At 41.4% G+C, this 16,863-nt stretch overlaps 1 protein-coding gene across 6 annotated transcripts in view; it reads left to right on the plus strand.

Moving 5' to 3' along the window:
- Window positions 1-16,863, plus strand: part of Sh3rf1 (SH3 domain containing ring finger 1) — a 151,542-nt gene that overhangs the window by 80,334 nt on the left and 54,345 nt on the right. For all 6 annotated transcript variants that reach the window (XM_070016503.1, XM_070016506.1, XM_070016507.1 and 3 more), the window contains exons 3-4: window positions 12,359-12,634; window positions 13,438-13,533. In XM_070016503.1, coding sequence (XP_069872604.1) covers window positions 12,359-12,634; window positions 13,438-13,533 — 372 coding nt within the window. The remainder of the gene's footprint in view (window positions 1-12,358; window positions 12,635-13,437; window positions 13,534-16,863) is intronic.

Consider the following 16,863-nt stretch of genomic DNA (forward strand, 5'->3'; position numbering starts at 1 on the left):
TTTTTAATTCTTAAGGATCTTGCTGAGAGAAGCAAAGTTGAACTTTGTTAACATTGAGTGTAAATATATGTTCATATTACATGCATGTATATGTAATACTTTCATTAAAATATACAGGGAATTATATCTATTAAATACAGGATTTTTCCTCTCTTTTTTTGTGGTACTGGTGTTCAAATTCAGGGCCATGTGCTTGCTAAGACAGGCACTCTACTACATGAGCCATGACCCTAGTATTTTGCTCTTTGCAAGTAGAGTCTTCTTACGTACCTAGGCTGGCCTCAGACCACAATCCTCCAACCTTCACCTTCTTAGTAGCTGGTACACAAGCCTGTACCAACACACTGAGCTTGTTTTGTTTTGTTTTGTTTTGTTTTTGTTTTTGTTGTCGGTCATGGGGCTTGAACTCTGAGCTTGGGTGTTATCCCTGAGCTCTTCCGCTCAAGACGAGCACTCTACAACCTGAGCCACAGCACCACTTCCTGAGCTTGCTTTTAAGACTGGATCTCTTGGACTTTTGTCCAGATTGGTCCTCAGACTTTATTTCTGTCTCTACCAGCTAAATGGCTAGGATTACAATTATAATTACAATGTACATCATTCCTAGTCCAGGATTTTTCCCCTTTTAACGCCCTTTTATCGGCAGAAACTTGTTCACACAGACACATGTTGAATTTTAAAACATTTGAGTAAATATTTTAAAAATAAAAAAGTCCAGCAGCCAGCAAATAATTTTAAAGTGCTTAATTGCAAAACTAACATAAAGCCATTTTTATTAGCCTGATCCTTTTAGTGGTATGGGCATGTAAAATGGATTTTGGATGCCTTTTATTTAATAAACTTTCATAGCATTTACAAATTCGTTGTGTATTCATAAAAAACCAGTGTGGAGATTTTTTTTTTAGTGCTTAATCTTATATCATCTCTTTGTTTTTATACTTGCAAGTATTGGCCTTTGCTTAGTTTATGTCTTCTTGTTTAGAGAAAGAAAAATGTTTCCTTTAGTACAAGTGGGTGTTTAATAAAGATCCTTTAGCGTATAAGTAGAGGAAATCTTTAGGAAAAGATCTATGTTTTCAGAAAGCATTTAATATCAGAGGACAAAGGGATGAACAAAGCTTTAATCACCAGTTCCCTTGTGTCACCAGGCAGCTGTGTGTACAGAGTTGGCATGAATGGCATAATGCTCCTTATTTATTGTATTATAATCAAATCACATACAAGTGCTGTACTTAAAGATGGTTTATAACCATTCCAAATGTAACTGACCCACAGTGCTTTAAAGAGGTGGAAAAAATATCAGTCAATAATTCTAGTATTTGCTGTGGTTTCTAAAGTGGTTGTGTTGTTACAAAAGAAAACATACTGTTGCAGAGTATTACTGAGAGGAGGAAGGGACCCCTTGGACTCCCATTTTCTGGACAAGTTTGTCATTCTCTGGGCAGCACACTGGCAGATGGTTTACTAGTTTTTGCGTGAGTGTTTGTCTGGAACTCATAGGTAAAGAAATTCTTTAATTCTTCCTTCCACTGAAAATGATCTTGGTTTTTTGTTGTTTTAGTTGCAAGCCCTGGGGCTATAAAGGATACATCTTAACAGAGTTCCATGTGTTCACATGACAAGTTTGTGAAGACTACTTAGTGATTATGAGTATGAGCTCTGGAATCAAACTGACCCATGGGCCAGATGTGTAATTTTGAGTAGATTGCACAATGGCTCTGAGCCTTGTTTTCTGCAAGAAAATGATAGTGATTCTACCTCAGGCTTGTAAGTTTTTATAATATATATCATATGATATATATACACATATAATGAATATCACTATGCAATATCATTGACTTTGTTATCACTAGTAGTCTTTGGCATTAAATCTTTCAAGTCCTTTAGACATACGCTCTCTGATGTACTTTCTAGACCATTCTCTAGACTATGCATCAGGATTCCTCTATTGGAGATCATTTTGAAGTTATGATGCACAGAACATGAGGCTGTACATGTCATGAGTAAGTCAGTCCACGGAGTCCTGATTGTCACCTGTACTTTCTTCACTAATATCCCTATGAATTGTGAAAACAGCTGTGTTAGCAATAGCTCAAATTGAAATTGTGGACAGCAAAAGATGAGTCTTTTTAAAAATTCATTTATGCAATCTGCTACCTACATACAAGTGGTTTTTGTGGTGTGTGTGTGTGTGTGTGTGTGTGTGTGTGTGTGTGTGTGTGTGTGTGTGTGTGTGTGTGTGTGTGTGTGTGTGTCAGTCCTGGGCCTTGAAATCAGGGCCCTGAGCACTTTTATTTAAGGCTAATGCTCTACCACTTCAACCACAGCTACACTTCCAACATTTTGACTTTGAACCTTGATCCTCAGATCTCAGTCTCCTGAGTTGCTAGGATTATGGATGTGAGCCACCGGTTCTTGGCCTTCAAGTAAATTTTAAACCAGGACATACCTAACTGACATTCTGCTCAGTAAACATCTGCTGCACTTAGTTCATATGGATCACCTGTGCCAATCTCTTCAAATCATACTTGAACATATATGCTCGCTAGCGTTCCCTGCTGAGTTTGTGTCACTTGACCAATTAAAGAAAATGTTGATCTCTTATAAGAGGGACAGTTACCGAGCGTTGGGCCATGTCACGAAGCTCTTCATCCGAGTGACTGATGGCTTGTTCATCACACAGGCAGCACACAGTGTCTAGGTGACTTGCAGCACAGATGTTTGTTTCTCACAGTTCTATAAGCTGAGACATCTGAGATCATGCTGGCAGATCGTTCTTGCAAGCAGGACCTGCAGAGATAAAGTAGGGGGAGACATAGGCTTGTAAGTAGGGGGAGCCAGGCATGGGTGGCCTGTAATCCTAACTGCTCAGGAGGCTGAGATCTGAGAATCATGGTTCTAAGCCAGCTCAGGCAGAAAAGTCCATGAGACTCTCATTTGTAATTAACTACCAGAAAGCCCCAAAGTAAAGCTGTGGCTCAAGTGGTAGGGCACTAGCCTTGACGGACAAAAGCTCAGAGACAGCAACTATGCCCTGAATTCAAGCCCCCAAACTGGCACAAAAATAAGTGGAGGGGAGAATAACAAGCAAGACTTGACTTGAGGGGCGGGGCACGTGCATAAGTGACAATGCAGAGAACAGCGTTGGCTTGGCTTAGGCTGGCAGATGTGGGATCTGTGGGCAAGTTTGAACCAGCGGATTGTTGATGGATTGCTTATGGGCTGTGAAGGAACAGGAAGGGAGGCAGGCATGGTGGTTCAGCATAATCTTTCAGCTGAAGCAGTGAGGTGAAAATACAGTTGTTTACTGCCATGGGGGAGGCTGACAGAGGTCAGCCTTTATTTGGGCTGATAGAAATCAAGAGATCTGTTTTGGATAGGTAACTTGAAGACACCTGGTAGTTATTGCAGAAGGGATACGGAGAGGGCTCTGGGAGCTCATGTGAGCTATTGTAGCTGAGATCAGATGTGGGTTCAGCAGTTTTTAGCCCTTTCTGTGGGAATCATTGAGAGGCTTTTAAAAATGTGCAGACTTCTCACCTAACTCCAGGTATTTTTCAGTTTAATTGGTTTGGTGTGGGACCTTAGAACACTTCAAAAGGAGAAGAAATAACTCCCTACTTGGTTCTAATATGTAGCTAAGGTTTAGAAAGGCTCATATAAATGGTTTTCAAAGTAGGAAATAACAAGCCCGGCGCCAATGGCTCACACCTGTAATCCTAGCTACTCGGGAGGCTAAGATCTAAGGATCATGGTTCAAAGCCAGCCTGGGCAGACAAATTCCCAAGACTCTTATCTCTGATTAACTAGCAAAGACCTGGAAGTAGTAGAGCAGCAGCTGTGAGCACAAAAAGTCAAGCAAGAATGCAAAGTAAGTTCAAGTATTGGCTCGTGCATGCACACGCGTGTACACACACACACACAAATAGAATACAAATAGAAGAGGGAAATAGATGATCATCTTAAGAGTGAATTTTGATAGAAAAAGGAGGATGAGGAGGTGGAGCTCTCGGCAACTGAGAAAGAAGACTCAACAAAGTAGAGGAAGGAGACTGAAGGATGAGGATACTCAAAAGTTTGGTTCCCCAGACCTGGGTGGGTGCTGTTGAAACCACACGCCCCATCAGACCCACGTAGTCAGCAATACACATTTCACAAGATCCCTGTGTCCTTATTAAAATTTGAAAAGCACCAGTTCTTACTGTGTTACTAGAAGAAGGATGCTCTGGGTATGTCTCCATTTACCATTTTTATCCCTGTTTTTCATGCTCTCTCTAACACACACACACACACACACACACACACACACACACACACACACACACACACACACACACACACCACCACCACCACCACCACCACCACCACCACCACCACCACCACCACCACCACCACCACCACCACCACCACCACCACCACCACCACCACCATCTTGCACTCTCTTCTTTAAAAATAGCTTATAAATGATTAGATAGCTGGTCATGAGGATCACACTTTGGTATTTGTCTGAGAAGTAGGTATTTTTGAGGGTGACTTGGGGAATGACTTTGCACGCATTTCACGGGTTCGGTGACCTAGCCCCTTTAGCTCTTTAGGCTTTCATTATATTCCCCGCAGCTGACACGCCACACCCTCAGGCTTTGTGATGCTCAGTGCCACGGGACCCCTTGGTAGACACAAGCTCTCCAAGTGAAATCACACCAATTAATGGAGTCACACGGCCTTGCAGAATCAGGGAGTATGATTGTGTAGACAATTTATGTCCTATTTTTCTTTCCTTTTAAAAAAAACAACACCATTGGATACGTTGTGTTCATTTGCTCTTTTTTTTTTTTTGCATCCATAAAGAAACGTAAGCACAGCAGACTGGAATGTCTGCTTATTGTAAGAGAGTCTGAATAGCAGGCACAGTAGGAGTTTCACTGATGCTGTATTGATGGCGTGTTGAAGTCTGAGAGTCAATTATCTAAGCTACTGAATATCCTAGTCAGGAGTGGCTAGGAGCGAGTGGGAGTGCGAAGGGGAATGGGTGTGTGTGTACAGACAATAGGTAGGGTCTACTCCACTTTTCTTCTTAATGCTAACCAACTATGTGAATGGAGAAGAATACTAGTGAAGGCTTCAATTACATCTAAAATGTTTTGTTTCTCAAGCAAGGCTGTGGGTACAATAAGTTATCTTTCATATTGCTAATTCTCTTTGAGTGGATCACTTAATAAAATATTAAAATTGATAGCAAGCACTTTAGAAATTTACATACTACATTTCCTTCCTTCCTTCCTTCCTTTCTTCCTCCCTCCCTCCCTCCCTCCCTCCCTCCCTCCCTTCCTTCCTTCCCTGCCTCCCTCTCTCCCTCTCCTCCTTTTCCTTTCCCTCTCCCCTCCCTCCTTCCCTCCCCTTTTGTCTGGGAGACAGGGCCTCTCTAGGTAGTCCTGGTAACCTAGGCTATATACTTCAGGTTGGCCATAAACTCTTGATCCTCCTATTTCATCCTCCCAAGCACCAGGATTACAGGTGTATGTCATCACACTTGGCTCATTTTCTTCCACATTTTAGTGCTAAAATAATATCTGTTTCTAATAGAAAATACGTAACCACATAGAGTATCCCCACTTCTCATCTTCAGCGTCTGCTTTTCATAAGTGAGCCCTGTGTTTTCTATTCTTTAGTTCCACTGGGTACATTACAACCTAATGTAATACATTTCCAATTCCCCCCCCCCCCACACACACACACATACACCTTTAGTGGTGGCACTGAGGCTTGGGCTTAGGGGCTTATCTGATTTCTAAAATAATTGATTTGTTTTACCTATTCTTGAAATTATAGTCCCAGGTCCTGGATGCTGTGGTCCAGCAGGAGAAAATAAGAGTGTGAACTGAGAGAGAGGCCATAGTAACAGCATACGAAAGGTACTCTGGGCATGCTGAAGAGCAGTACCTTTGTCAGGCTTGGGTGGGGATGATGGGGGAATCTGACCCACGTAGGCCATGTCTGAGCTGTCCTGAGGGCAACTGGCCCTCCAGTGTGAAGAAGTCTGACCTTACATGACAGATCTCTCTGTCTTATTTGTATCTGATTGTAAACAGTGGAAGTAGTCATTGTGGAGACAACAAAACTTCAACTGAAAGAAATATCAGCTGTGTATACATAGTGACATATGTGTGTATATGTATGTATATATGTATATATATGCTATTCACATACACACAAACACACGCTTAGGACTCTAAGGGAAAAATAGAAGGCAAGATCAGCTGTTCTTGGTGAATTTCGCTGAAGAAAGAATGGCATGTTTGAAGTTGGAAATGAAGACTGCCAGTAACTTGCTTGCTGAGGACAGAAAATTGGAGGTTGAACAGCAAATGGGGGCCGGAGCATTTATTTGCTTAAGATGTAACTGGGAACCGTGTCTCTAGTGTAAATGTTGATGACGTCAGCAAGAACACATTTCAAGAATTATTCTTGCTATTGTGGTTCTATTTTGCCAGTTATCTTTCTGTCTCTGTAGTTCTTAGTTTTGTCTGTCTCCTAAATGTGAGAACTTTCTCAACAATGTTCCATAGTTCACTCCTTCCTACAACACTGCCTTCTACACAGGGTTGCAGCATGCATTCTCAGGGTGGTCTTGATTAGCCTGTACTCTTGAGCCAGAGTCAAATTGGAACCAGATCTGGAGTAGGGGAGAAGGGTTGGCTACATAGAAAGAGTCTTACTTCAAGAGAATGCTGGAGAAAACAAGTGTGTAAGAAAAGAGGATATTGGGGCAGTAGAATGCGAGCAAAAAAGAATAAATATGGGGGCTGGAGATAACTTGTAATAATTCTCTTAGATATTACATTGCCGTTGAGACATTTCAAATGATGGCCAAGTCATAGCTTAGTGATTATTTGACCTAGATTCCTGGAGAACAAAACTCAAGACTTAATAACTGTGAAGGAAGAGTAGCTTTATGAAATACTGTTATTACATCTTGATGGATATTGTACTTCGTAGGGAAAAGCCAACATACATTTTGTTACATAAAACACATTTTGAAAACTTCTTTCCTCAACTCATTTAGTTGTTCATTACTTGTGTATGGTACATTGTTACTGTGGGTTGGTTTTTTTTTTTTTTTGGTACTGATTTTAGAGCCTCCCATTCTCCGTTGGCTTTTCTACTCAAGGGTCATTCTGTACCACTTGAGTGATAGCTCCATTTCTGGCATCTTGATGCTTAATTGGACATTAGAAGCTCACACATTTTCCACCCCAGGCTGGCTTCAAACCATGATCCTCAGATCTCAGCCTCCAGAGTAGCTAGATTACAAGATGCACCACCCATGCCCAGCTACTGTGAATTTGTTTGCTTCAGGTCTGTCTGGAAAGTTTGTGAAAGTCAAGTTGAGATCAGGCAGAGCATGTTCCAACTTAAATGTAACTAAATTATTAAGTTATCCACATTTTATAGCTGTTCCCACTAGAAGAATGCTTTTTAGATTTTCTTTTTTAGTAGGCCATTGAATCTTTTTTACTTTATGGAGCGGTAAGAAATGCATGAAGGCATTTGAATTTAGAGAGGTTGTCTTGCATGTATATCTGAGCATTGGCATTTCGAGTCTATAAAATAAATTGACAGTGAATGTTTTATTTACCTGTTAGAATCACAGCTCGATCATCAAGTAGCATTTGGCCAGATATATTAGAATAGACGATGGCATATAAATGGAAGAGGAAAGCACTTAATCAAAACGATTGGTGTGCAGATCGCATGGGTATTTTAATGCTTTAGACAACAACCTGTGTTTATAACTCAGATGCAGAGATTATTTGAAAAGTAAATCCACCATCCTGCGTCTTTTTTTTTTATTTGTTGTTGTAACCAGCAAAAGAATTCCCTTGGTTATTAAAAGTGGTCTAGTTGCAGAATTGTTCTAATACTTCGCCTGTCTAAATGGCCAAGCTCTTTGATAAAACTGGCAAGCATGAATGACAGGCGCACACCCAAGGTTAGACTGCAGTGTTGGCTTCTCCCTGGCTTTCTCTCCCTTTAAGCCTCCCTTTCATGTGTAGCCAAGTGAAAGTCTCCGAGTGAAATGTAAGCTCTGCGGAACCCCAGGGGCCCTGGCCCGATGAGAGGATCCAGAAGCAGAGCAGCCGTTTGGAAAGCCTGCGGAAGGCATGGAGGGCAGAGGCCTCCGGTGCTGACATGACTCCCAGACCTTTGAAAGGAGATGAATGAGGAGACTTCGCCTCCCTGGGCTCTGGGATGTATTTACCCACCAGAGTAGTCCCAGGTTTTCAAACCTATTGTTTTGGGCTTTAGCCTTCAGATGTTGCAGAAGGAAAATGTGTTCTTTTATTGCTCTTCCAAGTGGTTTAACCATTTATCCTTAATCATCTGCAGTCTGGGTGGGAAGAAGTCTTCTAAAGATCACTGAACTTTGCTTGATTTGAAATCAGAGCAGAAACTCGTTGCATTTCATGTGGGAAACCTTCTTTGGAGAAACTTGACACAAACTGGCTTTTCAGTGTCTTCGAATGTAATTGAAAAAGAACACCATAGAAAAACACTGCCAGATGCACACATGTCTGCTCCTGGGTTAGATTGCCATAAGCTTCATGGCTCTTTCTCTGTGGTTATTGATCATGGAAATAACCGTGGCAGTCAGCATTTAGCAAGTCAGTGTGAATTAATGAACTTTGGCTTGCATCACAGGGCTGCAACCCTAGGCTAGCCATAATGTCTACCGCTGTTATCATAATACATTTTTGCCTTGCCACTTGCTCAATTAAGAAGACTTGATGGTTTTAGAAGCACTTAATAGACTTGCATTGTGGAAAAGTTAATTCATCCATTAGGCCACTGGTGTACGGATGTGATCTATAAAGCAATACATTTCCTCGGGTTCCCACACCAGCATATCACAAAAGGACCATACTGCGGGTCGTTTGGGAACTGTACAGACCCTTCAAGGCACCGTGCAGAAAGGTTTCTAAGAGTACTAAGTCTGAATCTTGGTGCATGGATTTGGCTGGCTTAGATTTGGGCAGAGTAGGCCAAATAGAGCTAATTGAGGTGGGGGAAGATTGAGTGAATGGGCCATAATGGTGAATAGAGTTATTTGTCATTGAGTTTGTAATAGGATTTTCAATTAATTCATGCAGGCTTCCAGTGCCTTCCATTAGCCCTGTCAAGATGAACTACAGCCCCATCTAAAATGCCATCCCCTATTAAACGGTGCGTGTCAGTGAATTTGTAATTTCTTCTGTTCAACCAGAAGATGAATGGGTCCGACTCAGAAAACAAATGGGGTGCTTCAGAAATGCACATTTCCAAATCCTCACCCCTTTGTAGGGAGGGACATTCTTTGCATTGTTCTGTGGTGAATATATATTAAAAACTGTAATTGCCACGTGAATGCATCCAACGGGAAGAAAGCATCTAGCAGTGTGGAGAAAAACACCTCGGCAGGTGTCCATCTCATACCAGGCGATGGTGGTGGTGGTTATGGTAATGATGATGATGATGTTAGCGTGTGGCATTTCCTGCCTTCTGGGCCATTTTAAGGGACTTAATGTACATAAACTCACTAAATTCCAGTCCAGATGAGGCACAGAGAGGTTAACCTGTGTAACCAAGGTCACACAGCTACTACACGAAGGTGCTGGGATTCAAGATGTGGATTCTGTTCTCTCTGAATCCGTCTCATGAACCACCTGAGTTCATTGGGTTCTCACCTGCTTTCTCCTTCTAGCCCCCCATCCCCCACAGGAACAGCAACACTTCTTGCTGTGTTCATCCACTTGGATTTCTTCAAACCTATCTCAGGTTGTCAAGTGGTGACAACCAGATTTCCCCAAAAGACAGACGTGGTAGGGAATTTCATCAAGCCTAGGTGAGGAGAGACAAAAGTTGAAATTCTGCCTTGCATGAAGTTGGGTGCTGAATGGAATGTGGACCAGGTTTGTCGTGAAGGACCAGAGTTCCTGGATTTGTAGGGAGCAAGAGGGAGCAGTAGAATTACATGTCAGGTTGTGTGAAGGCTGTGTAACTAGGGTTGGGTCATTCATTAGAGGCCAGGTCTTAAGGCAGGCATTAAAAACATTAATAGGAAGTTCTGTTGCCATCAAAGGTGTACAACTGTGACAACACTTTGCCTTTCGTTTTGTTGTTGTTGAGGAAAGTATGGAGAAATAATATGAGTAATGTGACTTACTAGAATGATTAAAGTTTCAAGTATTTCATCCAGGTGCTGGTGGTTCACGCCTGTAAATCCTAGCTCCTCAGGAGGCTGAGATCTGAAGATCGAGGCTCGAAGCCTAGCCAGGCAAGAAAGTTCATGAGACTCTTATCTCCAATACATTACATACATAGACTCCTCATAAAAGCTGGAAGTGAAGTTGTGCTGGAGCACTACTAATCTGAGCTAGTAGAGCTCAGGGTCAGTACCCTGACACACACACACACACAACACACAGAAAAATTAAGGATTTTTAAGCCAGTAGTTCACCTGGGGTTGTTACCCACCCACTACAGGTCTGTTTTCCAGTCTGCTGAACTGCCTGACACCTGATCATACCCTGTCTACTGGTGCTTCCTATAAGGGACTTAACCATTGCTCACAAGATCCAGCAAACTCTTTAAGTTGTTGACCTGCCACACAAGACCCATCATAAACCAGCTGCCTCTCCTATACGTCTAGTTCTTTCATTCTTCCACAGGAGTGTCAGGATCTTGGTGAACCTTGGTCCTCCTGCCTGCCATGCTACTGCTCACAAGCATACATCCCCCTGCCAGGAGTGTTCCCCTCTTTCCTTCCTCTACTCCAGCTTTGTCCAGCTGACTCTTAGGTGTCATCTAAGAACTGGGCAGTGTTTCATTTCCACCCCCAAACCTCAAGTTCATCAACCACGTCTGCAGCTCTGCCTTTGCATTTCCTATACTGTGTTATCATTTCTAATGTCTTATCTCTTCAAAACAACTGAGCTGTGTTCAGTCCTCAGCCCTAGCACAGTTGCCTAGGGGGTACAGGGGGCACAGTCAAACCTTGCTATTTGCTGGGGGGAATGAATGCATAAAGAAAGAGTTGAGAAAAGGGAGCCTCCAGTGTAATTCAAGGAGTTACTACAGGCATGTTTGATTTACCATTTTTCCTTTGAACCAATGATAGGCTCCAGAATGCCCAGAGGTATTCACGTGCCAGTGAATGCTCATGGATGGACACTTGAGTGCATTTCCAAGTATCATATTTAATCCATTTCGTGATTTAATTGCTTTGGAGTGGGGTCACACAACTTTACCATAATGCAAGGCAGTAACATTTAAATCTCATCTCTTAGCTCATCAGCCTAACAATGCTTCCCAAACAGGAAAGGCCAAAGTTGAGTAATAGTTCATTGGAAAAGACAGAATACTTACAGGTTACGGGAAGGGCTTACTCATTGTTGGGTTCCGGTCTTGGGCATACGACCGCCTCTGATAAATACTTGTTGAGTTTCTGAGACACTGTAATGTGCTGACCACATTAGAAGCTGTATCAGCAAATGTTCGCTCAGACTCACTCTTGATCTCTCTTTTTTTTAAAAATCAGTCATGCTTAAGAGCAATTGGGAGACTGATAAGTGGTACTTCTGTTTAAGATTTTTTTCCTCAGCACTTACCATTGATCCTAATAAAGTAGTTAGATGAAGTTTGTTTTAATTTTAATGAATTTTAAAATTTTGTACTAGAGTCAGGCCCAACAATTATACTTTCATGTACTAATAATCCCAGGCCAACAGACTAGAATTCCCACTACGTTAAATCTAGGAATAGAAAGCTAGACTGTGGCTGGTGCACAGATAACCTACTGTTTTAAATCTTATTATTAACATCTGCTTAATATTGATTATTGATTGGTAACACATCAGTTTTTTTTCTTTTATGGGGAGGAGGTTTCTGGGGTTTGAACTTGGGGCCTTGCACTTGCTGGGTAGGTGCTTTACTGCTTGAGCCATGCCCTCACTCCCAACCACAAGTAGCATTTTTGCCCTGGTGGTTCTGGATAACAATATATTTACTCTTCCTACATAGCTAGGATGATAGGATGTGTGCCACTGCCACACCTGGCTTTCTCATGATTGAAATAGGCTCTCACACTTTTACCTAGCCTCAAACTGCGACCCTCCCAGTTTTCACCACCAGAGTCGCTCAGATTATAGATATGAGCCACCATGCCTGACTGCAAATAGTTTTTTTTCTGCAAGACTTACCTCCAAGTGCAATGTGTGGATAGGACCTTCATGTAAAAACAGTGATTTGTGTAGTTGTATTGTTAGAGATATTATTAGACTGTTTGTTCATTAAAATCCATCTCTCTCTCTCTTTCTTTAAGGGTATACCTCAGTTACCATGTGCCAAAGCATTATATAACTACGAAGGAAAGGAGCCTGGAGACCTGAAATTCAGCAAAGGAGACATCATCATTTTGCGACGACAAGTAGATGAAAATTGGTATCATGGAGAGGTGAATGGAGTCCATGGCTTTTTCCCCACCAACTTTGTGCAGATTATCAAGCCGTTACCTCAGCCCCCACCGCAGTGCAAAGCACTTTACGACTTTGAAGTGAAAGACAAGGAAGCAGATAAAGATTGCCTGCCATTTGCCAAGGTGAGGTCGCAGGGAGATTGCTTTCCGTTCCCCTGTGATGCTTCCCTCTGGAATATGGATGATATTTCCTCTTGCAAAAAGATAAAACTTTGTGCCAACTATCTCATTATGCTTCTAAAAAATACCTGTAGGTCTTCTTCTTTGAGTCTTAAGGGAGATAATTCTGTCCTTTGACCTCCCCCCCCCCCCTGTGAAAGTTCATTCTGGTTGATATTCTGGGTGGCATGATTTTAGAGCATATTTAGAGCCACCGTTGATTTTGAAGGGTGTGTGTATTACCCAGGGATGGTAAAGTACTGAATTGTGAAATGGAAATGTCATGACTTCCTTATTTTATATGCAGATCTCTATGCAGGAATCTGTTTACTAAATTGATAAACAGTTTGGAATTTTGAGCAGAATATGGTGTTTTTGTTAAGAAAAGCAAGTAGGTGGTGCAATTCAGAGGGCAGTTGGTATGTTATCAGAGGGAGAAAGTAGGAAGCATGAAAGCGATTTAAACAAAAAGTCCAGATGCTGCTGAGTAGCCTTTGGAGTTGCAATTTCTGGAAATCAGTAAAATAAGCATCCAGCTCCTTGCGTAGACAGTGATAGTTTACAGCTGTCTACAACTTTGGATTGAGATTGATTGATTGGTTGATAGTTATCATTTAGTTCAAGAAAACTATGGAGCTATGTACTAAAGATAGGCTGTGGTAGTTTTGTTCATATATGCTTAAAGCTTGAGTGCTTTCATTGGGAAGGAAAATTAAATGATAAATTGAATGGGAGCAGGGAGATTCACAATCCACTGTTTCCTATAGGACGATGTTCTGACTGTGATCCGCAGAGTAGACGAAAACTGGGCTGAGGGAATGCTGGCAGACAAAATTGGAATCTTTCCCATCTCATATGTGGAGGTAAGTCTATCTGGAACATCTCAAATCCTATTCGTATTCAGCTTAGTAAATGAATCTTAATTATGCAATCTGAATATTAAGAAGCTCTGGCACCCCGAGGTCTCAGGAAGACCCTGTTTGGCATCAGTGAGCAGATCAGGAAGAATTCCCTCATTCTGTCTTTCAGTTAACAGAAACTGAAATGTTTGAAACTCTTTTTCTTTTGTCTCCTGGCTGAAAGCATTCCTGTGCTTGTTCAAGGTATATAGTATGATTGCTGTCTTCTCATTATACTATCTCCAGATTTTTCTCTTCCATTTGCTGGTCTTGGCATCAGACTGTAAAAGTTCTTAAGTGAGCGGGGGTGTGACTCAAGAGCACCTGCCCTGCCAGGCCCTGAGTTCAATTCCCAGTATTGCCCCCAAACAAACAAACTAGTAAGTAGGGTTCTAAGTAAGGCAGGAAATTATTGTATTTGTTTCTTTCTTTCATTGTCACCTCATCAGAACTAGAACACAGTAGCGTCATTCTATTATGTTAAAGGAAAGCACAAATTAAAAATGAACTAAGGGAGTTTTGAACTCCTGTTTCTTTCCCTCTTTTTCTGTTTCTCCCAATTTTAACCCTGCTATATACTAAAATAAATCCATGCTAAAACTTAAAAACAAACAAAAATGAACTAGGAAGGTACTCTTGACACACCCGTCCTTCATTAAGGTATATATCAAAACATATTCTTTAGTAAGAAGCAGTTCTTCAGGAAGACAAAGCTGAAAGCATTTTACAAAAACAAAAATAAAAACAACAACAACAACAACAAAATGAACGCACAGTTGAGCCCACCCCCCATGATGGCTGAGGGGTCAGGGATAGCTGGCAATATGATAGTTAGCTCGTGGTTCTCCAAGAGAAGTCGGAAAGCTGTGTAAAAACTAAAACTAAGAGCAAGCACAGATCATCAATTGACTGGGACTGAAAGGAATTCTGTTGTTTAAAATGTCCAAGCATCTATCTTAAGCATATTTAAAAATAAAAATTCAGTATCACTTATTTGCTGTGCTTTTGCTCTGAGGCATTTGTTCTGGCATGATTGTGAAGAGTAATGTGACAAGAAGTGTGTCATGGTAGCTAGCACTCGGTTTCCTCCTTAGACACGAGGTTGACAGAGCCTTCATCCAGTCAGTTTGACTATTCTACATCCTTGGAAAAGGAATTGAAATGAGCTACGATTCTTGAATTGTATTCCTACCCTTGAGAGGTTCTCATGTGTCCAAATATATTCTTCTTGCTTTCAAAGTAAACAACAGAAAATGATCTTTCACATACAATCCCTTTCATACTTTATTTACATATTCTAACTGTGGGTCATGGAAAACTATAAGCATCCTTACGTAGTTGAGTGGTTACGCTTAAGAGTACGAGTCATCACAGGTGGGTAGAGGCTTGCCTCTGCTTGTTAGGTATTAGCAGTGTGACAAGCCCATGCTTCATTTGTGATGCATGTAAAGGTAGTCCTCTGGTTTTGTTATTGGGCAGGTGAAGACGGCACGGGTTGGCAGGGATAGATCTGCCCATGTCTAGAGTCATTGAGTCACTTAGGTTATTGAAATTATGTACTCAGATGATTAACTCCAAAGGGTAAACTTCTGCCCAAGTGGAAAGTATGTTTGTGCTTTTTGCCTCTTCTGTTCGATGAGCATCAGGATGTGCTAAGCAAGTCATCTGTCTCTAGGAACTATTAAGCATCTCTTTGATGTCAAGCTATCAGTTGAAGCTCCAGGAGCTTCAAGGGATTGGCATCACCTGCTTCGGCCCCCAGGGGACTGAAGCAGAGGCAGATTTCCATCACCACCCACCACGATTCAGCTGTGTCAGTAGTGTTCGTGTCTTGCAGGACCCTTTCAGATGGGGTGTAAAGAAAACTGTAGGAATCAGACTAGAGCTTTGTTCTATGCGATGATCTTTGCTCTTGCTACAGAACTATTCATTCTGGTCTGTGTTAGGGCCTACATAGTTCCCAATATAAAGGCAGATTGTGTTACCAAAATTTACTGGTAAATAGTTTTACTCTACTTTCCTTTTCTCCCTCCCTCCTTTACTCCCTCCCTCTCTCCTTTTCTCCATTCTTATTTTTTTCTGGTTCATTTACATAACATTGTATTATAGAATAGACATAATGTTAGGTGAATTTTCCCAACTTGAGGATATTGGTTTTTTTTAAATACATTTTTTATTGTAAAAATACTGTACAGAGTTACATGAGCAAGGTAATGAGTACATTTCCTATCAAGCATTGTTGCCTCCTCCTTTGTTTTAACTTGAGGGTATTGTAAGAGACTGGGATATTTTTATGTAGAGTAGGTTAGGGCTTAATGTTCACTAGATTGAATATGTTAAATACACACCTCTCTTAGATTATACATTACCATCAATGTACTGGACCATAATGATACAGGCAGTTGAGCATCTGGATTTAGAGGGAACAGTGTCCAGTACATTGTAGCAAATACTAAGTGCTTACTCAGTAAGGAAGAAATAAAGGTAAAAGCATATCTTGAACTGGAGCTGGACTCACGTTCACAGAAAGGCAGGTCTCACGAAGAACCACAAGCATGGGATGAAGGTAAAGGCAAATATACCCAGTCAATGTGTCTCTAGAATTGACAAGAGCAATAGATTCTGAACCAAAATGATGGCTAATACACTGAATTGCTCAGAATTGGGATTCCCTTCCACGCTACTGTTCCTCTAAGACCTATTGTGATTTCACAGTAGATTGCTTTGTTTTTGTAGACAAGCTTTCACTATGTAGCCCAGTCTAGGCTTGAACTCATGTTTCTCCTGCCGTAGCATCCAAAGGATACAGGGACTACAAGCATGAGTCACCATGCCCAGCTCAACTACTTTTCTTACATCTTATAAACCAATGTTTAAGTCTCTGTAGATGTTGATGCTTTTGCTTCCCCCCACACACACACACACATTGCTGCCCCCTAACAGTTCTCTGCCAGAGGTTTTTGAGATGACTGAATGAGGAAATAAACCTCCAAACCGCTGGAGCTCAGATTAGACTATATAACCACAGTGTGTCAGTGTAATGATCAAATCAGAGAGAAAAAAGCCATCCAGAACTGGGTGCAAAACCTCCAAAGCCATGTTTTTTGCAGAAGATAAAACTCCTTTTGGTAAAGGAAACGACCAAGGATTTGCTCGTAGCACAGATTCTAACTAGATTATGTCTGAGTTTAGGATTACAGAACCTCCCAGGGTCAGAGGTTCAGAGATTGAAGTGTGAGATTAGTGGAAAGGCATGGAAAAGACCTTAATATTGATGAGAAGGGGTCTGGGTTG

The sequence above is a fragment of the Dipodomys merriami genome, unplaced genomic scaffold (genome assembly GCF_024711535.1).
Source record: "Dipodomys merriami isolate MVZ:Mamm:240054 unplaced genomic scaffold, mDipMer1.0.p SCAF_12, whole genome shotgun sequence".
Lineage (NCBI taxonomy): Eukaryota > Metazoa > Chordata > Mammalia > Rodentia > Heteromyidae > Dipodomys > Dipodomys merriami.